The sequence below is a fragment of the Mustela nigripes genome, chromosome 9 (assembly GCF_022355385.1).
Source record: "Mustela nigripes isolate SB6536 chromosome 9, MUSNIG.SB6536, whole genome shotgun sequence".
Lineage (NCBI taxonomy): Eukaryota > Metazoa > Chordata > Mammalia > Carnivora > Mustelidae > Mustela > Mustela nigripes.
The window spans coordinates 23091092-23116254 of NC_081565.1; the positions used below are offsets into that span (position 1 = coordinate 23091092).

Genomic DNA, 25163 nt, shown 5'->3' on the forward strand with positions numbered 1-25163 from the left:
AATGTTCTTTTTTGACATATTCATAGGATTGTTCCATCCATGTGGATGGAACCTCCTTAGCCTGTCTCCTCAGGTGTTTCCCGAGTCCCATTCACCTGCTCTGCCTCGAGCGGGGACCCTAAATTAGGTTTCCTTGAAGCCTATCTTGGTAGGAGAGTGAGTGGCTGGTGTCTGCTCTCCCCACGGGCTCTCTGGGCCTCCAGATGAACAAACAGATGGTGAGTATTGCTGGACGTATCTCCAGACTTGGAGAGATCGTTGAGAAGTCCTAGCAGGGAATACCTAGTAACTTAAGGAAAGTTGGGGGGCCCCTTCACGTAGGGAAGGCTACCTTCTTGTGCAGCTTCAGGACAGGGCATAGCACAGCAGACAGGAAGGGGAACCCTGCGCTGGCCAACCTGATCAGTCAGAGACATGGGGGTGACTCACATCTTGGGAATTTCATGAGCTGCCATGGAAACAGCACTTTTTCTCCACTTCCCCTGGGGCTGCCAGGAAGAATGCTCTTAAAATCTGTGTCTCCCCACCCTGCAAGCCTTCATTCGTGCTGCTTGTAGTTGGCTCCTCTGCAGTGTGTTTCTGCACCTGGCAGGGATCCCTGGCCCAGGTCTGGTGGCCAGGCTCCTAGGCAGATGGTAGAGTTCATGGTTGAGCAGAGAGAAGGGAGCAGCCAGAGGATTCGCAGCATAACGAAGCTAGAGAGGGTGTCATTGGTAGAAACAGGGTGTTTGGAGGGCAGTGAGCCTAAGGGGAAGGGAGCTGAAGTCTAATGCCCAGTCCATGGGTTTCTAGTAGGTGGCAGGCAAACTGGGAGGCAGACAGACCATTCCCTATAGATCAGAAGCTTTAGGAGGGTAAACAGATTTAGGAATCTTAAAAAGTAACTGTTACTAAGTAATTTAGAACTCACAAGAGTTTTAAAATTTTAAGAATCCTTTTCTGTTTTCCCCATCTTTCTAGTCAGGGATTTAGTTAGAAAGCCCTCTGAAAGGTCTCACGTCTTTACTAGAAAGATACGGAGGCTGCCCATTGATCTAAGAGTATAATTTTTCTCACGTTTCCTCTTAGTGATATGAGCCTGACCTTTCTTGACCAGCCAAAGCCTTGGCCAATATTAGACCTCTAGCTTCATGGTATTTGTATTAATGTGTATTATTTTAAACATGACAAAGTTCTCTTTTAATTGTGAATCAACAGCGTTACATTTATCTTTACTATTTGAGTTACATCCTAAAATTATCTTTATTATGATTCATGATGTCTTTTTAATGGCTAATCTAAGAAAGAAGACAGGTATTCCCCATCATGGCTGTTTCAGGCTGTCTTTGGCTCTTGTGACTTTGCTGATGTGTTTTTCTCTTGACAGGTTAACCTGCCCTCTTAACTCGGCAGTGGTTCTAGCATCCTATGCAGTACAATGTAAGTCACCAAGGGAGCGTTTCATGGGACAGACTCTTCTGACCAATGTATTAAGAAAGTCAGTGGCCTTTCCCGTTTGACCAGGTCACTTCCCCTCTTCCCAGGAATCCCATTGGGCAAGCTTCTCTCTGGTTGTCGGGATGCTCCCACTTTCCCCCTGACTAACACACACTCTGCTGGCACTGGGACGTTGGTTAGGGAAGGTGTGGATGAGTCCATTCGACAGAAGTCACCTGTCACACAACGCATTAAGCAGACCCTCGCCCACATATTAGATCTCATCACAAACCTCAGTGGGGCAAATATTTCTACCATTCGCCTCTTACAGACGTGGAAAACAAGTCCCGTGGAAGCATATTGTGAGCCACATGTGTCCTTTTAAGTGTCTAGTACCCAGGGGCACCTGGGTGGCTCAGTGGGTTAAAGCCTCTGTCTTCGGCTCAGGTCATGGTCCCAGGGTCCTGGGATCGAGCCCCGCATCAGGCTCTCTGCTCAGTGGGGATCCTGCTTCCCTTCCTCTCTGCCTGCCTCTCTGCCTACTTGTGATCTCTGTCTGTCAAATTAAGTGTCTAGTACCCAGTATTAAAAAAGAAAACTAAACAGGTGAGATTAGCTTTAATATTTTAACTACTCCAGTCTATCCCACATATTATTCCATATATAAGCAATGTAAAAAAATATATAAGTAATGTAAAAATTTCCATATATAAGCAATGTAAAAATTAAAAATTAAGGTATTTTACGTTTTGTTTTCCTATGAAGTCTTTGAAAACCAGCACATCTCAGTTTGGACCAGCCATGTTTCAAGGGCTCAGTGGCCATATATTGCTAGTGGCTGCCATGTTGGGTAGAAAAACCATATGGGATTTCCCATCAAGGCCTGCTTGAGCTTAAGAATCACTCATTCAGCAAAACTTTGCTGAGAATATATACCCCGTCGGGCACCATGGTAGATGCTGGCTGTGCACAGTGGAGAGAGTACCTAGCCAGAAGGAAGGCAAAGTATTGCTTCCCAGTTAGCCGTATGGCATCAGGCAGACTTCCATGGGAGCCCAGGACTGAGGGAGGCCCCTCTTCCTTTCTCTGCATGGCGCACCGTCTTGGCCTGTTAGCCCTCTTGGCTGACAGTGTGGTAGGGAACGAAAAGGGCAAGATAGGTCTCAGAGCAGGTGCTGGCTGAATTACTCACTCTACTTTGGTCTCAGAGGCAAAGTAGCAAGAGGAGGCTGACCAGGACTCCAGAGGTGGCCTTAAGTCTGTCTGCACCCCCGGGGTTCAAGGAGAGGTGAAGGGCAAGGTGGCTGGGCCCACACTTGTCTGCCCACCTGCATGATACCAGGAAGTGGAGGATGGACTTTTAACAGTGACCCCACTCACTAGTGAGGGAAGACCTACTATCAGTCTCCCCAGAGAGCCTGCATCTCCTCCCCAGTGGAAAACTGAGAAGAGGTGGCGCAGTGGTGGGTCTGGGTAGTTTGGAAAGTTCCCCTGTCCCTACGGTGCAGCTGGAACAGACCCAGCCATGTTGCATCCAGAAGGGAAGAGACACAACCACAGTCAACCTGTATCCCTGCTGGTCTCTAGACCTCATGGCCTCCATCTCTGCCAGGCCGGTTGGCTGAAGAAATCAGCTTTGCCACATCCCAGAGGGAGCCGGTGTCCGTGGCTACAGCTTCTGCTTTGAGGGCTGGGAACACTTTTGGAAAGGACATAGCTTTGCACGCAGCCAGACTCGGCCTAAAGCCCGGCTTCTCCATTTGCCACTTAATGTGGCAATGGGGTACTTCCCTGAATTTCCATTTTTTCGTCTGTAAAACAGAGGTGAGGATGGTGACTATGATAACTCAGAATTGGCTTTGTGAGTCAAACCACACGTGTGAGGCAGTCTCCCAACTGGAACCTCTGCACTTGGACCATTGCTGTTACCTGAGTCGACCAGAGCACACCTGACCATGTTATCTGGGTTTTGGCTCTTTGCCTCATATAGGCGGGACCCTGAGCCTCCCGAGGCCTCAGCTTCTTCTTCTGTCAAGTGGGGATAACACTGTTTACTTCATGGGGTCGCGGTGAAGAAGGGATGCGTTATTATGTGGCAAGCTCTCAGAATCGGGCCAGGCGTAAGGTGAGCGTTAACTCTCACTCTGTTTTCACGTCGGCCCAGAAGCAAGCTTTCTTTTTTCTTTTTTTCTTTTTTTTTTAAGATTTTATTTATTTGTCAGAGAGAGAGCGAGCGAGAGCAAGCACAGGCAGACAGAGTGGCAGGCAGAGTCAGAGGGAGAAGCAGGCTCCCTGCGGAGCAAGGAGCCCGATGTGGGACTCCATCCCAGGACGCTGGGATCATGACCTGAGCTGAAGGTAGCTGCTTAACCAACTGAGCCACCCAGGCGTCCCCAGAAGCAAGCTTTCTAAAGAACATCTGTTGTAAACAATCAACTCTACTTTGAGTGAAATGTAAGACCCAAATGAGAAAATCCTACTCTAAGCTTCAGTGGTCAGGTTCCCCTCTGCAAACAAATGCCGGACCGGGGACTAAAAGAATTTACTAGCACCCAAAAATTAGAAACTAGTGTCCGTGGGAGCCTTGGCCTCACTGGCGTGCTCAAAAGAGATGGGTTGTCAGGCAAGCATTTTTAAGTATAAGCCCTTTATCCCTCTGCTCTCAGGAAGTACCTACGTATTTTCCCCCATACTTCTGTGCTCGCGTTCCTGTAAGGTGAATTCTTGAAGACGATACTGTGGGATGTCTGAATCGTATCTGCGACATCTCACCGGATTGTCCCCACCGTGTGGCGGAGGGAGATAGGAGCAAATCAAGAGCGCACTTTCTTACTAGATAAAAAGACACATAGGCAAAGACTGTAGGTTGCTGGTGGTCTCAGGTATGGATGAGGCTCGAAGAATGAAATTTTTAAAAATCTGTATTTACTCTGTAATGTCCGTTGGCCTCCGTTGCATCTAGGTTCTGCACCCGCCTAAGGGTGAACAGACGGACAACACAAGGTCTCTCTGCAAGGCAAGGGGTCTCCTGCCCAGTGAGGAGGCACGGGTGGGCCAGCTGATGCTGACAGTGAGGGCGGGCACAGGGGGTGCCCTCCCTCCTGTGTGGGGGAGACATGAGCGTATCCGGAAAAGCTTCTTCGTCGTGACCCCTGAGAAGAACCTCCAAGGTCAAATGGGAGATGGATAAATAACATGCAAGGGGCTGATATAAGGGACTTGCCGAACAGAACAGTTTAGCAGCTTGAAATGCTACACATTTGAGTGCCTAGAATATACTCTCTCTTTCCTGCACAATATAAAACATTAGCCAGAAGAATGCATGGAACTTAAGACAATGTATTTCCCACATAAACGCTCATTTCCTTTTCTTCCTGCTATAATTAGCTTTTGTGTGTGGTGCTTCTCCACAAATAGGAAAGTGTATTACTCTGGAGGTTAGGGTCTCTGGTATAGTAAGTAGAGGAAGAGTATGGACTGTGGTCAGGGTGTAGGCTCCAAGTTACCAGCTGAGCAAAGTGGGCAGGTCCCTTCTTTGAGTCTCCCTTCCCTTAACTATTTCTTGGGGATGAATGCAATGTCTGTCACTGGGTGGTCCTGAGCATCTGATGGATCCATGGCTTTGAAACCATCATGGGACGCTCCCTATGCGCTCCAAGTTTTTGCAGATGACTGTTTGACTCTGTTTCCCTCTAGTGGTTAGCATAGCACTTTGCGCGGAGCGGCGGACTACTGTTTCTAGGGAAAACCACCCTACTGGGAGGTTCCTTCCTTCAGATGTTTTTTGGTGACTTGACTGAAGACAGCCTTGCTATTCGTGTTCGTAGAAGGGCCCAGGGGTTGGAACTTGTCAGCTCATATAGATGACCCACTCAAATCTGAGAGAATCTCTACGAGCTAATGAAACCACCTGAGTAAAATTCAGTAGGACTCTCTGAGAGGCAAAGAAGGTCTCTTGCAGAATCCGGCTGCCTTCTGGGGACATGACCACTGTCCTCAGCAGATGGCTGGCCAGCACCAGCTCGGACCTGGCAAGCAGGCTGGTGGAGATGGTGAGAGCACCAGCTGGGGCACAGCTCACCTGGGTTCTGGTCTTGACTGCCGAGAGTGGCTTCTGTGAAGTGAGAGAAGTTCCTTCTCTCAACCAGTTTCTTTCCTTTATCTGTTTGTATGTTTCTTCCCTTTTAAAATGAATTTACACAAGGTAATTTTAGGCTTTCTCAAGCTGTCTTCATTGGGACTATGTCAGGGCATCCAAACTATTTCCTATAAACACACGTACACACTTCACCACGTACAGACTAGCCTGTAAGCCACGCTTGCGCTTCCAAAGTCCAGCCTTGACGTTTCTGTCCATAGCTTAGCTGCATTTGGCTGGCCTTAACAGCCTGTGGGCTCCCCTTGGCCAAGTCTGCCTGCATAGATCGTTTGGCTTTCTGCCCTCTTGCCCGTCCAAAACTGAACTTTGTAGTAGCTTTTGTTTGGGGGAGTTCCAAGCACTGCATCTGTGAACGCCCGCTGTGTGCCGTCCATAGGTGCCAGGCCCTGCAGATGAGTCTGCCTCACTCCCAACCCCCAGGAAAGACTGTAAGGAGGAAACAGCCCCTCATTACAGTGTGGATCTCATAGGTCACCTGTTAATGTGTGATGGCAACTGAGGGGGAGCAGGCCACACGGATGTAAAGAAAGAAATGCTTGTGTCTCCCCTCTCATCTTTGTGATGAAATCTGCCTGGGCAGCTCCCCAGCTCCTTTCCTTCCCTTCTGAGATTGGCCATGAAGCATCACTGCAGCTTCTCCCAGTCCTCATCCTTGTGACACAGAAGGAGCTGTGTGATTTAGAAATCTGTCGACTGGGTGCCATGAAACGTCAGTCCTCAGGAGCCCCCTGGCACTGAAGCCAGCGGCAGGAAGAATTCTTCAAAACCTTTGGAAAGATCAAGCTTAATATTTTTTAAGAAAAAGATGAAAGCATCTCATTAAGAAAATGAAATACTGGATAATTTGCCCATCAGAACTAGAACTTGTTTTTCTCGTATTTTTACAAAGCAGGAAAACCTGAATCTTGGAGAAGAGAAGCAGGTGTCCTTGGGTCCCATAGCCAGATCCTTGGCTGTTCCACCCAGGGTCTTTTTTCCAGCCTCAACAGTCCAGACACGCAGGTGGTTTGAATCCTCGGGGCAGCCATGTACACGTGTACAGGTTGGCTACTGAACCACTCTCAGGAATACCAGTGATACCTTACACATCAGCGAGTCATGTTTGTAGAATGGTAGTTAAGGATCTTGAGGGAGAGGTGTTGTTTGGACCAGGGATGCATCTGATAATCCCTCTAGAAGGCCCTCTTCCTCTTCCCTTTGCTGTTGCAGGTTCCCTATGTTTCCCTGACTCCCCTAAGAAGGTTTCCTTCTTCCCAAGAGCTCTGCCTACAGCCTTGCTGAGGCCCAGACCTATCAGCCCTACCCACTCCCATCCCTCAGGCCATCCCCCACTCTGTGCTTCCCAACACATCCTGGTTCCATTTCTTCTACATTTTTCCAAATTCCAGGGAGCTGGTCCGGGTGCAGGGAGGAGTCAGGTCAGCATGCCCTCTCTTCTGCCCACACCCATTGTTCTAGGGCAGGTTGGTCCAGTGTCATCATCGCCCTGGGGTATTAGAGAGTCCGTCTGCCTAGTGTCTGGTGGAGGGCGTGGTATTTTTGAGTGGGCTCTGTTCTGTGTAAATATCCAGGCTAGGGTATAAACTGCTGTGCTCGCCAGTCTGTGGGTTTCGAACAGGACCTAGCTTACACTGCTGGAACGTCTGGCCTCAGGGAGAGAGCACTCAGCGGAAGCATGTGCGGTGGTACCGAGCCCATCTAGGGTTCTGTTAAAAATGTGGAATCTGGAGCAAATGAGTAGCTCTGTCTCACGTGGTGGTAGAACCTCTCGGAAGAAGGCTTCCAGGGCCTTTCTTGCGATGCTGTCAATGCTTGTGAATACAGACCAAACTGAAAAGGCAATTTCCTCCTTATTCTGTCTTCGTAGCTCACTTTGGAGACTATAATTCTTCCATCCATCATCCGGGCTATCTTTCCGATAGTCAGTTTATCCCAGATCAGAACGATGACTTTTTAACGAAGGTGGAATCCCTCCATGAGCAGCACAGGTGAGAGAAGGGGGGGCGGCCTCCTCTGGGACCCCCGGTCGGGCATTTCAGACCTCGTGTTTGCGTAGGTTTCATGTGTTTGCTTCCATTTGTTCACGAGACCTCTTTTAAGTTGTCGGGGCGGGGGAGGGGGAGGGTTGTGAACCTTCGCGCTGTTACGCTAGCAGTTATCTTTGGCATAACTAATGTTTCTGTAAAGTGCAAAATCCAGTAAGAGTTTAGGGGAATTTCCAGCATTCTTTTTTTAGGATGTCATTAAAATCTGATAATTCCTAGGGGGAATGCCCTTTTTAAAGCTGACTGCCCCACAAATTGACCTACCAGGCAAACCTTTGAACAGTTGACCACACTTAATAAAACAGACGGCTCCTTCAGGCCCCACGGAACAGACAGGCAGATGGACGAACGCCACCAGGCTGTGGGATTCCCACGTCCTTTCTGGGCTCAGGTCACGAAACGGCCTTCATTCCAGAAGGGAGCACCCGTCTTCAGCGGCTGCCTCAGGCCAAGCCTGCACTCCAGCAGTCGCGCCGCCTTCTGGCCCTCTCATCCTTTGCCTCATTTTATTCAAAGTTGCAGTGGCATCCGTTCAGTCCAGCTCAGATAAGGGCCCTCCCGACCGGGAAGGCCAGATCTCGAGGGCCCTGCCATTCTTGGGAAGGCTGGAAAAACAAAGGCCAAGCAACCAGCGTCCCTTCTAAAAGGCACTGCCAGTCCTCCCTCCCAGAATTGTTTCCCAGGCAGAAGCCAGCATCCTAAAATAGGACAGTGACGTTTGAGGGTTTGAGGCTGCCGAAGAATAGATAAAGGTAGAAAGACCTGGAGCGCCTATCAAGTAAGCAGCTCGGAACAAGGAAGGTGGGAATTTTAAAAGGTGGCTGTCTTCTGAACCTGAGGCCTGAGAGCCTACTGAGAAAGAGGTACTTAGGAAAGGACTGAGCAGGCTAGATGAAGTCCCCTTCAGTAGAAAAGAAAAAGACCTGCTTTAGGGTCAGACTGTTTAAGATTAATAACATAAGGTATTTAATGACCTGACAGAAATGTTACCAACTTGGAGGGGGTTTTTGTTTTAAAAACTGGAGTTCTGTACTCTACTGATTGGCAAACTCTGCATCTTCTCTCCTCTTCTGTAGTGGGCTAAAGCAATCAGAGGCTGAATCTTGCTTTATCAACATAGCACGGACTCTCGACTTCTATGGCGTGGAGCTGCACAGTGGTAGGGTAGGTACCCTTGACCCAGTCTGGTTCAAAGGTAACTTCCAGAAGGGTGAAAACTTCTTGAAATGACCTTTTCCAGTATTTAAAAAAACAAAAACAAAAAAACAACCTTTTTCAACAATATTCGGAAAGTTTATAAAGTGATGTTGAGTTTGGTTGGTTATTTATCTAGTTTCTTTTTTCATGTCTCATGTTTCTATGGGTTGGGGGGGGTCATGGGGATTAGAAATGAGTAGTTTTTATAAGATGATTTCATGTTATGGTTAAAGAAGCAAAAAGTATGTATATCTATTTTCCAGGTGATACATTAGTGAACCAAGGTTTTTACTGTTTCATCTCAGTGCTGCTCAGAATATCACTAACTGCTCAAATATGACAGCTTTTAAAAATCATAGTGGTATGAACATGCAAACCAGTAAATATTTTAAATTGATTGTGACCTTTTAAATAAAACTAATATCCATCATCTACTGAGCACTTTCAAACTGCTGGACACTGTGGCTTGCTTATTTCTTGTAGTAATGCTATGAGGTGAGTATTATTACCCCCGTTTTACAGATGGAGAAACTGATACTCAAGGACGTCTCAAAGGTCACATAGCACAGAAGTAACAGCTTCCATACATGACCCTGGCACTGTCTAATCGGCATCTGATCTTTATATTTTTACCAGTAATTGGCCCCCATCATATCCAAAAGGAAGCAAATATTGGTTGAACACCTAATAGGTACTAGTCATTGCTCGAGATGCTCTTCATGAGATCCCAAGTTCTCATTTAAAGACTATAGCAACCTTGTGAAGTCAGTATGCTAATCATCCCATTTTACAGTGAGAAAATGGAGGCTCAGAGAAGTTGAGTAAATGACCAAACTTTCATCTGTAGAATATTTCTGCAATTCATAGACACGCTTTCATCTCTTTTGTGTCCCTTCAATCCTGTAAGTGTGTGACAGCAAGTTATGACCTAAGTAATAAAGTAGGAAAAATATATGGGATCAACTTTGGGGCTTGACGGTTGATTTTTATTACATTTGCAGATAATAACTTGTCATAGAATGTTGCAGAGAACTTTCTGCCGTGGTGAAGTGGGCTTTCTGTATGTCTGAGTTGAGTGCTCTCCCCACCACCTGGGTCCCATGAGACACCTCAGGCCAGATGATTACCTGCCTGGCTGACACCTCCCAGGGGATCGGAGGGCGTTGGGTTATCTTTGGTTATGCTGGATCTTCCGAAAACCCCTAAATATCAGTAACCTGATACCATAAAGTTCGTTCTGCAGCAGTGCAAAAGCTGCAGTGTGGGTCCCAGAGACCCTGCAGGGGCCTCCCTCCTTACAGCGGGACTCAGCCGCCAGGCTGCTTCCGTCCCATGGCTTCACCAGCTCCACCCGTGGCCTCATGCTTGTGACACAGGAAGAGGAAGCTGGGAAATTGCACAGCACCTCTTAAATGGTTCAGCCCAGAAGAGACCCATCACTTCTCCTAGAACACTGACCACGACTAGTTATACGACCCTGCCTTCTACACGTACAGCTGGGGAATGTGAGGACAGCGTGGGAATTTAGTGAACAGGGACTGTCTCCAGATGAGCTGCGTGTGACGTCCGTTGGGTGCCCAGTAGCGCATGTTCTCTGGACTTCCGCCTGTATCAGCACTGTTTTCTCTGGCTAGTTTCTCTGATTCCCTGTGTTCGCATCACTGTTCACAAGTGATTTGTCCCGCCGCCTCTTGGGAGGCAAAAGGGAATGAAAGCTTATTACGCCTGCCGTGTGTTCTGTAATTTCAGCCCGAAAAAACCCTTGGAGAGGTGGCTTTGATAATCCTTATTGTACAAAGGGAAAAAATGAGGCTCAGGAGCCCAAAATAACAGTTTTAGTAAGCGGCGAACCTAACGTTCACACTCACTGATAAGTCAGACCGTGCCCCACTCCTTTTTTAATATAATTACAAGTATCTGATTGGGTATTTTGGGATATAGATGACTCAGGGGAAGGAACCGTTTTATTTTTAAATTTTACTGTACTCACCTTGTTCTGAAATGGATTTGAACACCTTATAGTTACTCTGTCTTCCGTATTTTCATTGTCTATGGCAATGTGTAGCACACAGGCTCTTTTTTTTTTTTTTTAAGATTTGATTTATTTATTTGACAGAGAGATCACAAGTAGGCGGCGGGGGGCGGGGGGGGATGCAGGCTCCCCACTGAGCAGAGAGCCTGATTCGGGGCTCAATCCCAGGACCCTGAGATCATGACCTGAGCCAAAGGCAGTGGCTTAACCCACTGAGCCACCCAGGCACCCCCAGCACACAGGCTCTTAATGAAGGTTGAGTGTATCTGATTTACAGGCAATATTTCTTTGTTCATTGGGTTTAAAGTCAGCAGTCCTATGCTTCACAACAACAGATAGCTAACGCCTTTCCAGTGATGGGAGTGGAGATTGGTGGAGAGCTGTGCGGAGGGCAAGGTCTTCCTAATGCTAGCATAGCATCCAAATGTTGCAAACATATGATTATTGGATGCTCACGGCAGGAGTCTGTGGTGTGATGGGTGCCCTGCTTGGCAACTCTCTGAGCCGGCGGGAACCAGCTGTTGCTCTTAGGTGGCGTGTGTTCACTTTAGATGAGTCTGATGCTGAGTACTTGGATCTGAAGTGACCCGTGCCTGTTTTCCATAAGCTTTTCCCTTTGGCGCGTATACATACTGCTGTGTATAAAAGCATGGGTGCTTGACTGATTGGAGGGCATCAACATGACTGCAACATGCCGTGCATCTGAGCTCTTCCCTTTTCCAGGATCTGCACAATTTAGAGCTAATGATTGGGATTGCTTCTGCGGGCATCGCCGTGTACCGAAAATACATTTGCACAAGTTTCTATCCTTGGTAAGTGCGAACCGCTTCTAATTATTTTCTGAATCATGCCTTAAAAATATGCTGAACAAAAGAAATGTTGTCTCTAATTTTAAATTTTTATTTCTGAAGGCAGGATGGAGACTTTACCCCCTAGGTTTTCCCCTCCGACCTGGGGGGGTTGACCCAGATTCAGTACTTGGGCAAAGTAAGCTGGGTTTTCCCCGGCATCTCCTTCCCCTAGTCACTGTGTGGTTTGGGATGCTGTGTGGAAACATGGATAGAACGGTGCAAGGCAGGTTTTGGAGTGAAGGAGTCCTGGGCAGTGCACTGGCCAGAAGTCCGAGGACTTCCCTCTGTGCAGGAACTGTATTGTCAGTGTGGCTCCTTAGTTATTAGTTGGACTTTCACCAAGTGTTCAGACTTGAATCCTCACAAGACCACTCTGGAAAAGGCCGTGCTTTCCAAGGCCTTTGTAGCGCAGGACTTGAGGGCCCAGGCTCAGATCCACGCATTCCTAGTTGGATGATCCCGAGCACTTCAGTGAGGTCACTGAGCCTCAGTTTTGCCATCTGAAAACTGGGTATACTCCTACATTTCAGGACTGTTGGAAGGCCTAGTTGAGGGACTGCTAGCAAAGCTTTTAGTAGGGGACCTGGCATATAAAAATGCTGTCCGTCGGGACTGTCATCGTGTTCTCATGCACACAATAGAGATGCTGCTTGACACACAGTAAGTACCAGATCTGGGATGTGGACCCAAGTCTGTCTGGCTACTGTCCGTCCTCCTGCTGCTCCGCACTGCCCTCAGCTGTCCTCCCCGGGCACACACCAGCCCAGGCAGAGCTGCGACCTCACCAGAGCAGCTGACCGCAGAGAGAGCACATGGCCCGTGGTTCTTGTTATTTTAAAGTTACATCATAATCCAGCGGCCCCTGTGTGGTACTCAGCTTCAGTCAGCTCCTTGGCATCTGGCTGAGGCGACAGGCTGCCGTCACTCCTACCCTGAGGTAAACTCAGGAAGCCGCGACCCCACGTTCCTCGTGATCACAGAGCGGAAGACACACGTCGAGCGATGTCAGCTGCTGCCTGGCTCTCCCTCAGTGCATTCTGTGTGCTTTATTTCTTGCAGGGTGAACATTCTAAAAATTTCTTTCAAAAGGAAAAAGTTCTTTATTCATCAGCGACAGAAACAGGTGAGTTATGTCTGCGCTTGCTTTGTTTTTTGTGTTTGTAGCCACTTTATAGCCGTTAGTTCTGCGGTAGGGGATGGCAGCTGTCTGTGTGGGTGACTGGAGAAAGAGCTTGGTGTGTGCTGTGCAGAAAATGGAAACCGGAGTCCCGAGTTCCCACTAGAATTCGTGGCTTATCGGGTTGGAGATGTAACTTGCTTGGGAGGCCATGACAATAGGTTTGGATCAATGCTCCACTGCCCTGACCAGCTGGGTAGGCTCCTTAACGTCCCCTGCCCAAGCGACCTTGTTCCGGCAGTGCAGCAGTACCTGCCTCTCAGGGAATCCCGAAGGTTAAGTAAAAGAGCACTGGTCAGAGCACTTGGCATGAGCCTACAAGGGGTGGCAATAAATGTCAGCAAGATGAGGTTCTTCCCTTAACGTGTTTCTAGTGCACAGTAAGGGGACCTGGGTGGCTCTGTCAGTTGAGTGTCTGATGTCAGCTCAGGTCATGATCGCAGGGTCCTAGAACCAAGCTCTATGGCAGGTTCTGTGCTCTCTCTCTCCCTCTCTCTCAAATAAATAAAATCTTTTAAAAAATAAGATAAAATGGGGCACCCGGGTGACTCAGTGGGTTAAAGCCTCTGCCTTCGGCTCAGGTCATGATCTCAGGGTCCTGGGATGGAGCCCCACATCGTGCTCTCTGCTCAGCGGGGAGCCTGCTTCCTCCTCTCTCTCTGCCTGCCTCTCGGCCTACTTGTGATCTCTGTCAAATAAATAAATAAAATCTTTAAAAAAATAAAATAAAATACACAGCAACCTTTGCATGTGTCTCCTAAGAGGAGACCACTGGTCTCCAGATGACTGCGGTTAAAGAAGAGAACTTGAAGGTATGGACGCTGAGGCTCCCACAGCTACCCAGGGAGGAGCTAGTATTCTAATCGGGGACACCTGCTCTTTCCACGACCCCACACTCTGTCCTGTTGTGCTCTGTATTTTTCACTTACTGTCCTTATGTTCATTTCCCAGGGTGTCAGAGATAATATGTTCTTAAAACGGCTTCACCTAGCATGGAATGAGGACAGTAAAGCCCAGAGCAAACTAGGACTAGAATCTGGGTCTCCTGTCCCCCCCCCCCATTGCAAGATGGAAGGTGGCCCCAAAATGTACGAGGTGGTAATTTAGCATGAAAACAGAAAACTGAAGTAGGATGAAAGTCAAGGAAGTCATTAAAGTGAGGATATGTGAGCACTCGATTTAGCTCCGTGCTTGGGGGACAAAGGGAGAAATCCAGAGGCTTATCAAGTCCCAAGTTTCAGGTAAATGGAAGAGTATTTCTTCAGGAGAGATCTTCCCAGAGCTAATTTTTGAAAGAAATGTATCACGCAGCCTTTTTTCTGGTTGTTCCAAATATATCCAACCCAGGAGTGTAAGTACATTTGAAATCAGAATCTTCACAAAGGATCACAAGTAATGGTGAGGAGTAGAGTCAGGGGACGCCTGGGTGGTTCAGTCCTTGGGCATCTGCCTTTGGCTCCTGGGTTTGAGCCCCGCCTCGAGCTCCCTGCTCAGCGGGAAGCCTGCTTCTCCCTCACCCACTCCCCCTGCTTGTGTTCCCTCTCTTGCTGCCTCTCTCTCTTTAAAAAAAGAAAGAAAGAAAAGTTGAAAAAAAAAAGAGTAAAGTCATCTTTACCGCATTAATAAGCTGGTTAACAGAGCCTGTTCCTGACCCTGTCACACTGGTTTGTGGCCTCGGGCATTTTGAAGCTGGTTTTCAGCTGTCTGTTGCATCGTAGCCGACGACCACTGATGTGGGCTTAGAATCCCTGTGAGCCTTTGCTCCTTCCGCTGTGCAGGTGAAACCTCTACTGTGTTTTTCCTCCCAGACTGAATCCAGGGAACATATCGTGGCCTTCAACATGTTAAATTACCGATCTTGCAAAAACTTGTGGAAATCCTGTGTCGAGCATCATACGTTCTTTCAGGCAAAGAAGCTACTACCTCAGGAAAAGAATGTTCTGGCTCAGTACTGGACTATGGGCTCTAGGAACCCCAAAAAGTGAGTATTCTTGAGGGTATCCACGGTAGACTGAGATGTGACTGTGTCCCCATCACCGCCGGGTAGGGAACATCCTTGGGGGAAGGGGTTGACAGCTCTCCAAGGGGAGCTGCGTGGCTCCAAGTGTCTCAGGGGCAACAGCGTCTCCTTCCACGCATAACTCAGCTGCTGCTCATGGTTCCCATGCCTCCTTTCTGCCTCCGCAGCTCGGCTGCTCTGGGAGTGTCCAAGCAGCCCGAATTACAGCTAGTCCCACAGCGTGTCGCAATAAGGGAAGCCCATGTCCGTGACTCTGAGGGTCGTCCTGCTGCTAAGAACACCTCTCCCACAGATTGTTAATTCCATACAGTGCTCCCGAATAATGCATGAGCAGAAATCAGGCTTCCCAGAGTCAAGTGACATTGGGATATACTACATATCACAGTCACAAAATAACAGTAATCATGAAAACTGGCAATCGAGTGTTTACTTGGTACCGTGCACATACTTAATTATATTTAAATTACATTTAAATCCTATGTGTACTGATCTCTACAGGAATGGTAATCAGAATATTTAATGAGTAGTGCAGTGGAAGAAATTTCTCTTCTAAAATTTTCACTTTAGAGTGTATTTCCTAAACGAATCCTGCAGTTTATGTTTTTGTGTATTTATTCTAAGACTGCCCTCTAAGTATAAGATCTAGCAGAAATGATCAAGCTACTGTAAACGGTCGGTTGGTTTGAAAAAATTGTTTTCATAATTTTGTTGTTGATGTGGCTGTTACTAATGAAACAGGGGCCCCTGTCTACGCCATTATCTGATATGTGGGACTGTATCAGACTATTTTCGTGACATTCCCATTACATTGATAATCATTAGGTAAGCTTTTTATAGATCCAGTAAGCAGTGAATTTCTGTTAGTATCAGTGATAGTATTTATGGCGCTAAGTGTTCTCTCTCAGCTTCTGATGAAACAAGACCAAATATATTTTCAAAGTTTCCAGCTCATATAATATTATCTAGTATTCTATATGCTTAGTGGCTCTTACTGAACATGTCACAGACTCAACTTTATGGGAATTTGCCATTCACTTTAGTTGGACCTAAGCCTTCAGGCCAGCTGACAGGACTGGATAGTGAGCAGTTGAAAGCCAGGACTTTGCTGAGAAGACTGAGTTCAGAATTTACTGTTCAAATTTCCTCATTTCTGTCAAATACAGCCAACACAGAGTTGGGGGTGAGGTGGGCTGGTTCTGTAAGAGAATAAACAACCCCTATTTTGGGTACAGTAAAACAACCAACCATCTTGGGGTGCCTGGGTGGCTCAGTCGGTTAGGCGTCCAACCCTTGATTTCAGCTTATGTCATGATCTCAGGGTCATGATTTCATGTCCCACATGGGGCTCCACGCTCAACATGGAACCTGCTTGTCCTTCTTCCTCTGCTTCTCCACCATGTGCACATTCTCTGTCTCTCTCAAATAAATAAAATCTTTAGAAAACAACAATAACAACAACAACAAAAACCATTTTTCTGTTCTGTCTTGAGATTTTGTGGATTGAGAATTTGGGAGGGGCTTGGCCAGCCACCTCCCCTGCTCCATGTGGTATAGACTGGGGTTTCTCAGCCATAGGCAGCTGGTGGCCGGGCTGGGCTGCAGATCCAAGAAGACTGGGCTCCCATGCCTGATGGAATGATTGGATGTCTGGACCCCTTCCTTCACTCTGTTCTCAGGGCCTCTTCATGTGTGCTCTCCAGCAGGGTAGTTGGATGTCTTATGCAGAAGTTCAGGGCTCTGAGGGCAGAAGCACCCAGTCATCTTCAAGGCCAGGCCCGGAACTGCCACAGCTCCTCTCGGTCAGAGTCGTTACAGGCCAGCCCTTTCAAGAGTCCCACATTCAAGAGTCCAAGAACTTGAGCCATTTTTAATCTACCACTGGGGGTCAGTGATTTGGGGACACAGGTCAGCAGTTCTTCACTGCAAAGACCAACTCCATTGTATTGCAGATTTTAGCCCTCGCTGTGTCCATTTTATAGATGAGAAAATTGAGGTTCGCTTCTATGATTTGCCCAACCCTAGAGCTACGCCTACATATTTGCATGTGGGGCCTCCTGATAGAGGTTCCACATAAAAGGAACTGGTTCAGTATTTTGCAAGCATAAGGGACAATGAAACACTTTTTTTCCCCTAAAGAGTATCTATTAATAACTTGTGACACATACCTTGGGGAACTACGACATTAAACTTTTAAATCCTCTTTCTCCCCTTGTTCTGAGGCAAGGTTCTCAATCAATGCTGATTTGCTTTCTGATGTAGATTCTCCTGGTGATTCTGCTGTGAACATTTTGATCAGGGTGACAGTGATATTCCTTACTGTAATTGAGTAGCTTGATATTTTCAGGAGAGTTTCACGTTCTTCTGGGTTTTTTGTCCCACTTTTTTTGTTTGTTTGTTTGGCTTATTGGTTTTAGGCTGCAAGGAAATGCGTGGAATGTTTTTGTTTTTTGGGTTTTTTTAATATTTTATTTATTTATTTGACAGAGATGCGAGAGAGAGATCGCAAGTAGCCAGAAAGGCAGGTAGGGAGGGTGGGAAACAGACTTCCTGCTGAGCAGAGAGCCCGACACGGGGCTCGATCCCAGGACCCTGAGATCATGACCTGAGCTGAAGGCAGAGGCTTAACCCACTGAGCCATCCAGGCGCCCCTGGAATGTTTTGATAAGACCTTATAACATTGCTTAAAATGTAGGAATGGCATGGGGCACATGGGTAGCTCAGTTGTTGGGCATCTGCCTTCGGCTCAGGTCATGATTTCAGAGTCCTGGGATCGAGCCCCACATCGGGCTCTCTGCTCGGTGGGGAGCCTGCTTCTCCCTCTCCCATTCCCCCTGCTTGTATTCTGTCCCATGGTGTCTCTCTCTCTCTCTCTCTTTGTGTCAAATAAACAGATAAACTCTCTTTAAAAAAAAAAAAAAATGTAGGAATGACAGAACTGGATTTCCTTTAAAGTGACTTCAAACCCTGTCCCTCAAAGAATTCATTCCTTGGGGGTCTAGATGGCTAAGATTTCAATTCTCTAGGTATAAATAGAACATGGACGTTAGCTCCGAGGAAGCCTGTTCATACAGCACGGGGCATGGAGCGCTACCACCGGAGCATATTCTCGGGCCTTCTTTCAGAGAGTTCTCTCTGATTTATAGCTTATGGCTTCTGCCAGCTCGGATGACAAAAATCACCTTCTTGGAAGGATGGTTAATGTTTGTGTTCATGCCATTGTGAGTGACGTGAAAAATTGCTTGAAGTTATTTGAACTGTTTTTGTGTTAGCCTGAAAATACCTTCTCATCTCCTCGTAAGGTTTGGTTCTCTTCTGAGCGCCAGTTTGTTGTTTACAGTAGTAGGGCCAAATACGTTCACCAGAAGCAGAGATACAACAAGGAAAGGCCAGAGCAGAAGGGAACCACTGTGGACCTCGTACCTCCACTTCTTGTAACCTTGGCTGGTGTCTGTCATCCAGAAGCTAATAACCCAGCCCTCCGCCAGGGAGGGAGCGTGCGTGGAGAGACTGTTGCTTTTATGGTGTAATCTCTTGTTGAACATGTCTGTCCGCGTAGAAAGTGAACCTTGCTTCTGGTTTTTCAGGTCTGTAAATAACCAGTATTGCAAAAAGGTGATTGGAGGAATGGTGTGGAACCCAGCCCTGCGGAGATCATTATCAGTGGAGCACTTAGAAACCAAGAGCCTGCCTTCTCGTTCCCCTCCTATCACTCCCAACTGGTACGTCCTCCTGTGGTTTGTTTTGGTACTAGCCACCAGTAGAAACTTTATCTCTCTTAAAAACTCAGCTTCCTAAGTCTTCCCAAGATAGGTGACCCACAATCAAGGTTTGTGTTGCTTGCTTGGCTCTTATGGAACGAACGGTTTACTGTTTTCATGACACACACAGGCCTCGCTCAACATTTTCCTTAGTGTGTGTAGCTGGGATGTTCTTGTTTTTAAGAAGTCGTTTGGTCTGAATTGCAGAACTACAGCCTACTGAAAAGGCCCCCTCTTGGAATTAGAGTACACACTGGCATAGTAACATTCTGGGAAATCCTGTGATAAGGAAGCACACCGAGCTTAACATCGTCTGTGTTCTGTTAGCATCACACAAAATAAACGTCGGGAAAACCTAGTAAAGGGTCGCCGGGTAGGATGTGTGGCCCTCCGCAGCAGGAGCAGACGCCCGTGGGGAAGTAGCCTGGCAGCGTTTTAAGAGAATGGCTTTAAAAGAAGAAAGTGGCAGTTGGCAAAGTGGGAAGGACAGCGTGTGGCCGCTTCACCCGGCCTCAGATTTGGGCCCTTTTGTTAACTCACAAGTTTCTTTACCTCTCTGGTCTCAGTCTTCCCATCTGTCAAAGGGTTCAAAAATCACCCAAATGATTGAACAGTGCACAAGTGCTTTGTAAGTAGAAAAAAAAATCAGGTGGAATTCTTATTGTATTGTATTCGAATGTTCCTCAGAGACACCAGGCCAGTTTTGTGAACCCGTCCAGAATGGCCGGGCGTCATCCGGAGGAGGGGAAACCAAGCCAGAAACCTTGCCCCAGCTCCCCGCTGGCCTGGAGAGCATGGCTCTGTATTCATGCCATAAAAGATGCAGGTGGACCTGTAAATAACCAAAGAGAGACCTAGTAGGACTAAGGGAGATTCCAACAGGCATAAAATGGGGCTGCTGTGCAGGGCCCCTGTCTGGGGACCTCCTCCGCCCCCAACCCCCAGGGCCGGATGCAATAGGCAGAGATGCCGATGGTATGTGGTGTTAGAGATCCTGGCATAACTCAGTAGATTTGTTTCTTGGTTTCCCAAGATTTAGGCCCCTCATCCTAAAGTGGTAAATCTGTGCTGTAACATAGCAGCTTAATTTGTCTGGAAGCCTCTGGGGGCAGCGATGCCAGGGCCCCAGAGTGGAGGCTCAGGACGGCATCCAGGAGAACAGCGGGGTTTGATGTCGCCACACCCGTGGCCGGGAGCTTTGAGTGCTATTTATAGGTCCCCTTCTGAGGAGTCACGAGCCTTTCTTCCCTGCTCCGGACACAGTATTATTGATTATCTGGGCCCCGGGGGAATGGGAATAGCGGAGGCCCTGACAGTGTCCAGGAGACATGGTTAAGGAAGAAGAAGGCAGAAAAACGGAGAGAAAGTAGAAGGCTCAGCAGCCCGGAGTCACCCACTGCAGGAGCTGATGCCCAGGGGCCGCGCCAGTGGTCCAGAGAACACGGCTTCATTGGGTCATTCTCAGGAGCAGGTGGGTACAGCTGAGGCCCAGAGAGGTGGTGTGAGTTGCCTAAAGCCACACAGCAGCTGCTGCTGTCGGAGAAACAGGGTGGTGGTGCCATGCCCGTCTAATAGGGCCTACAGGTTGTATTTTTAAAAGCAAACATTTCGGGGTGCCTGGGTAGCTTAGTCAGGAAGCATTTGCCTTGGGCTCAGGTCATGATCTCCGGGTCCTGGGATCGAGCCCTGGCTTCCTCGCCCTCTGCTGCTCCCCGTGCTTGTGTTCTCTCATTCTCTCTCTCTGTCCAATAAATAAAAATGTTAAAAAAAAATTTCCTCTTGGATTAAGTGAAATTCCATGAAGGGATGAAGTTGAAGTAAGGTTTTGGTTTTGCAAAAAACTGTATTTTGGCTGCTGCTGCTGCTGCTGCTGCTGTTGCTTCTTCTTTTTTTTTTTTTTTTTAATTTTGTAAATTTTATTCATTTATTTGACAGAGAAAGAGCACAAGCAGGGGGAGCAGCAGACAGAGGGAGAGGGAGAAGCAGGCTAGCCATCGAGCGGGGAGCCCAGTGCAGGGGTCGATCCCAGCACCCTGAGATCACGAACCAAGTGGAAGGCAGATGCTTACCCTCCTGAGCCATCCAGGCACCATGTATCTTGGCTTCTAAACCCGTTACTTAATACTGGTGTTCGAACGAATCCGAAGCATTGACCAGTAGTCAGGATAGTCTGTTATTTGTGCCCTGAGACCTTGAGTCTTCCTAGGAGGATACTTTACTCTAAATCAACCTCGCCACTTCCCAAAGGGCATAAATTAATCTCATCAGCCTGTTTTTATAGCCAAAGCTACCATGCTGGGGGCTACGGCGCGGGGGCTGAGAGTCTCGAGGACTGGTGTGGCCCTGGGCGGATCCCAGTGTGGCAATGAGTTAACCGGTTCTTAATTTCCAACAGTGTGAGCCAAGGCATCCTTAGAAAGGTCAGGGCACAAAGTTAGATCCCTGATGCCTGGTAAAGTTTTTAAGTGGAATTTGCTTTCAACACTTCACACTTGACCTTGCCCCCACGCAGGCGAAGTCCTAGGCTCCGGCACGAAATCCGAAAGCCTCGACACTCTTCTGCAGATAACCTTGTGAACGAGATGACCTACATTACGGAAACCGAAGATGTGTTTTACACGTACAAGGGCTCCCTGTCCCCCAAAGACAGCGAATCAGAGGTTTCTCAGAACCGAAGCCCGCACCGAGAGTAAGAAACATGTTCTCTTCTTTGTATCTGTGCATTTTGGCTGTGGAGGGATTTGCTCAGACCCAGAGATGGCCATTTAAATCAAGGGCTGGAGCCTGCAGCCAGCTCGTCCGCTGCCCTCTGCCTGCGTCAGAGTGTCCTTCCACCACAGGGGGGACAAGCTGTACGCCTGGGGTCTCAGGCTTGCACTTTTTCTTGTATACTCTCCACAGACATGTTAGCTCTCTTGAACCGTCTCTACTTGATGAGCAAAGCCCTGTTTTAATTAGTACATGTTCCAGAGCGATAGCTAGGTTAATCTGAATAACAGTATTTCTCTAGATTGCCAAAGTTTCAACCACTGCAAGGTTTCTGGGTCACACGAGATAGGCTTACTTCGGCCCGTCCACAGAAAGCCTTCTTAGATCCGCAGTGTGCCCTCGGGGGTTTTATGGGGAGAGGGGCTCATCTTTAATGAATCATTAGTGTAATGCAAAAACATGGGAAGACCGTCGCCTGCATTTTTGTTAACTTTTTGTTGACAGTTGGGGTTAAATTCTTTTATGTCCCCACTTTCCCTTTGTTAAATGTGACAGACTCCCTTCACATCTCAAGTCCAGGGGAAAAAAGGTCTTTCCAAAAGTTCTGGGTTGAGTGCTTTTATGATTCAGTTAGCTGTATTGAATTCACTCATTCCTTTTGTCTTGATGAGCAGGGAACCCAGCGCTCCCCGGTTGGCTCAGTTGCTTGGGCTTCCCTCCCTCCAGCTTCTGACAGAGCCCCTGCTCTTCTTCTTTTTTCATGGGTCTTACTTTTTTCTCTTAATGAATTCACAGTCCTACCCGATCTATACGTTGTAGAGTAAGCGATCTCAAAATCAAGTTTTTGCAGTGGACAAGACCTAATCATAGATAAAATGACAAGTATGAGACGACCAGGTCAACCATTAGGAAGTCAACCGTAGGCATGGAGTATTGATGCTGTTTAAGTGCCATACTCTACCGGAAATCTGGAACATAATGCCTCCCCTAATGGCACAGGATTAGCGAGAAGGCACTTTAGTTAATCTGTAAATTTTTACCACTCTAGCTGGTAGGCTTAACGCACTCAGCACACCCTGACTGTGTTCTGGACTTCGCAGGTGAATTGCAAATCTGGCTTCCCACTTACATGGGAGGTTGTTACCTCTCTATTGTCCCTGACCGCAGCAAATGTGGTTTCTAGCTTATCTGTGTTCTTAACACCTCTGGTTAAATAATTCTCTCGTCACTGTTTCCTTGTGACCTGAGCTCGGGTGATGCTTTTGTTGAAATGATCCCTATCTCTTGCTCCAACTTGCAGGCCTGTTGAAGTGACAATGTGGAAGGGTGTGCGTTCCTTCGTGTGACACCATGGCTTTGCCAACCTAGATAGACAAGGCAAGAATGCAGGCCTGCATGGTTTGAGCCAGTTTGAGTCGGCCACAGGGTTGTGTAGCTTTCGGGAAAGGAGAAAGAGGGTTTGGGAAGTGGATCGAGGGCTCTGGGAAGCTCAGTCTCACACCCTCCCTGGGACCCCTTCCTCTTGTGGTTTGCAGCCCCGTCATGGAATTGGGGACTGTCCAGACTCCCGTGGTCCAGGGTAGCAGATTTAAGTTTCTTAACATTGAAATCCCATTCCTCAGTCATCCGAGCCTCATTTCAAGTGCTCAGGAGCCACATGTAGGTAACGACTACCATACTGGATGGAGCAGACAGAGAACCTTCCCATCATCACAGAGAGTGCTGTTAGCGGTACTGATCTGTGCCACATAGAGAGAGAGGGATGCTGTCCGGTGGGGTGTGGGTGTTTTTCAAGGCTGCGTGTGGTGCAGACCACAGCGGCATGCCGTATGTACCCTTTGCTGCTCACGGAGGGAACATCAAGGCGAATTAGACAAGTCTTTGCCTTAAGGGGCCTCCAGTCCAGCTGGACAAACAGCATATTGTCAGCCTTCGTCACTGCGTCTTCTACCACTTTGGGAAAAGGAAAGGGTTTGGGGAACAGTCTGAGGGTCCGAGAAACCCAATTACGTGTCCCACGTCAGATTTTCCTGCCGTGGCCTGCTACCCACATCATGGCATCACGTGGCAGCGAGACCGTCACAGCCCAACACAGAAGCCACTAGCCACGTAGGGCTATTGGACTTGACATTCAGGGGCACCTGGGTGGCTCAGTCAGTTAAGCAGCTGGCTCTTGCTCTCCGCTCAGGTCTTGATCTCAGGGTCTTGAGTTCAAGTGCTACGTTGGGCTCCACACAAGGGGGGGAGCCTACTTTTAAAAAAAAATACATTCATTAAAATTAGATTCAAAACTCACTTCCTTAAGTCCTGTCTAATTCAAGTAACTTCAGGCCGAGCACACCCTGACGCGTGGCCCATCAATTCTGTCTGAAACTCCCCCATGAGATCTTATAAGATGTGCATTCCCCGGGGCACTTTCTGTCTTGCAGCCTAATGTTCAAAGTAGCAAATAATGGTGATTCCACCGCAGCCTTCCTCGTCACAGCTCTGCGAGGTGTGACAGGAGACATCTCACGGAGTCCCCTCGGTGGCCGTACGTGGCATGTGGGGCGAGCAGGTGAAACATGGCAGGCCCTGCCGCCTCAGGTGGGGACCCCTCCCTGCTGGCGGGAAGCTGCCGCCCGCTGGGTCTTCAGAGGAAGCTGCCCCCCCTGCCCCCAGAGTCCGGGGGTCGGGGGTCCCTCTACTGCCCAAGGCAAGCAGGCAGGGTTGTTCCGTGCTTAATGAAAAAAACTGGGAGTGGTTACTGGAGGGAGTATTTATTTGCAAGGCCTTTAAGAAACGTCTGGCATGTTTTCGATGGCCTGTTTGTGCTAAGAGGCAAAAAGAACTATTCTGTCAGAGAATAATATCGCAGTCTGGAGGGTTCCCTGTAGAAAGGAGAATGAAGTGTACCGTACTGTACCCATGTAAACAAGCAGAAGAAAGAGGCAGGAGGGAAAAGAGCAGAGCGATGGGGGCTCTCGACCCGGAGTGGCGCGGCTCAGGCTCTCTGAACGTTATCTTGGCGGGTGAGTCACCGTCCGGGCTGTTCCGTATTTATAGCAGCGCCGCCAAGTTTATGATTATCGTTCTGAATCCTTGGCAGTTCGCTTTGTGCCCGAGTCAGCTGTGCTCTTTTGTTACTCCCAAGGTTCTCAGCCCTTCCATGTTCCTTCGCTGGCTTCAGAGCAAAGTCCGGACCCTGCAGGGAAAGGCAGTTTCCTTCATGGGGGGGAAAAATTTTTTTTTTAAACCGACCACTCCCCACGACCCAGAAAACGGGAGAGGGGAGGTTCCCTGAAGGAACAGTGACTTTTCAGAGCAGAGCCTGGCAGAAAACCCACTGGGGCACGGGGCAGGGTCGTATTGGAAGGGATTTTTCGTCGTTGGTTTTTCCCGGTTGCCCTGACGGGTCCTCAGAGGGAGGGCGGCTCTGTGGGGTGATGCCTCGGGATTTGCTGGCCTCTCTCTTCAGAGCCAGCCTTGTTCCAGGGGACATGGGGCGGCTGTCACTTTTTATCTCAAAACTCTATGCAGACAACACGTGAGTGCACCTAATGCTACTGAACGGTACACTCGAGAAAGGCTAGAATGGTCAGTTTTGTAGTGTGTGTGTTTCCCCTCTGCTGTTAAACACTTCTAAAAAGAACTTCTGCTCCTCGAGAGGGACTCTGGGGACCCCCTCTGGAGCCACATCGGCCGTGCGGGAGCACACCCGGCCCAGCCACCTGGGTCTCCCCGCCGGCCGTGGGGTAGCCTGTCCTGGTGGTGGGCAGCCCCATCGTCCAGCCTGTGCAGGGAGCCTTGTCCTGGACAC

At 48.3% G+C, this 25163-nt stretch overlaps 1 protein-coding gene across 9 annotated transcripts in view; it reads left to right on the forward strand.

Moving 5' to 3' along the window:
- The window catches only part of PTPN3 (protein tyrosine phosphatase non-receptor type 3), a 111773-nt gene that overhangs the window by 47338 nt on the left and 39272 nt on the right, over positions 1–25163 (forward strand). For all 9 annotated transcript variants that reach the window (XM_059411105.1, XM_059411102.1, XM_059411103.1 and 6 more), the window contains 8 exons: positions 1367–1419; positions 7443–7563; positions 8697–8784; positions 11573–11661; positions 12760–12823; positions 14686–14858; positions 18482–18616; positions 21168–21344. In XM_059411105.1, the coding sequence (XP_059267088.1) occupies positions 1367–1419; positions 7443–7563; positions 8697–8784; positions 11573–11661; positions 12760–12823; positions 14686–14858; positions 18482–18616; positions 21168–21344 (900 nt within the window). The remainder of the gene's footprint in view (positions 1–1366; positions 1420–7442; positions 7564–8696; positions 8785–11572; positions 11662–12759; positions 12824–14685; positions 14859–18481; positions 18617–21167; positions 21345–25163) is intronic.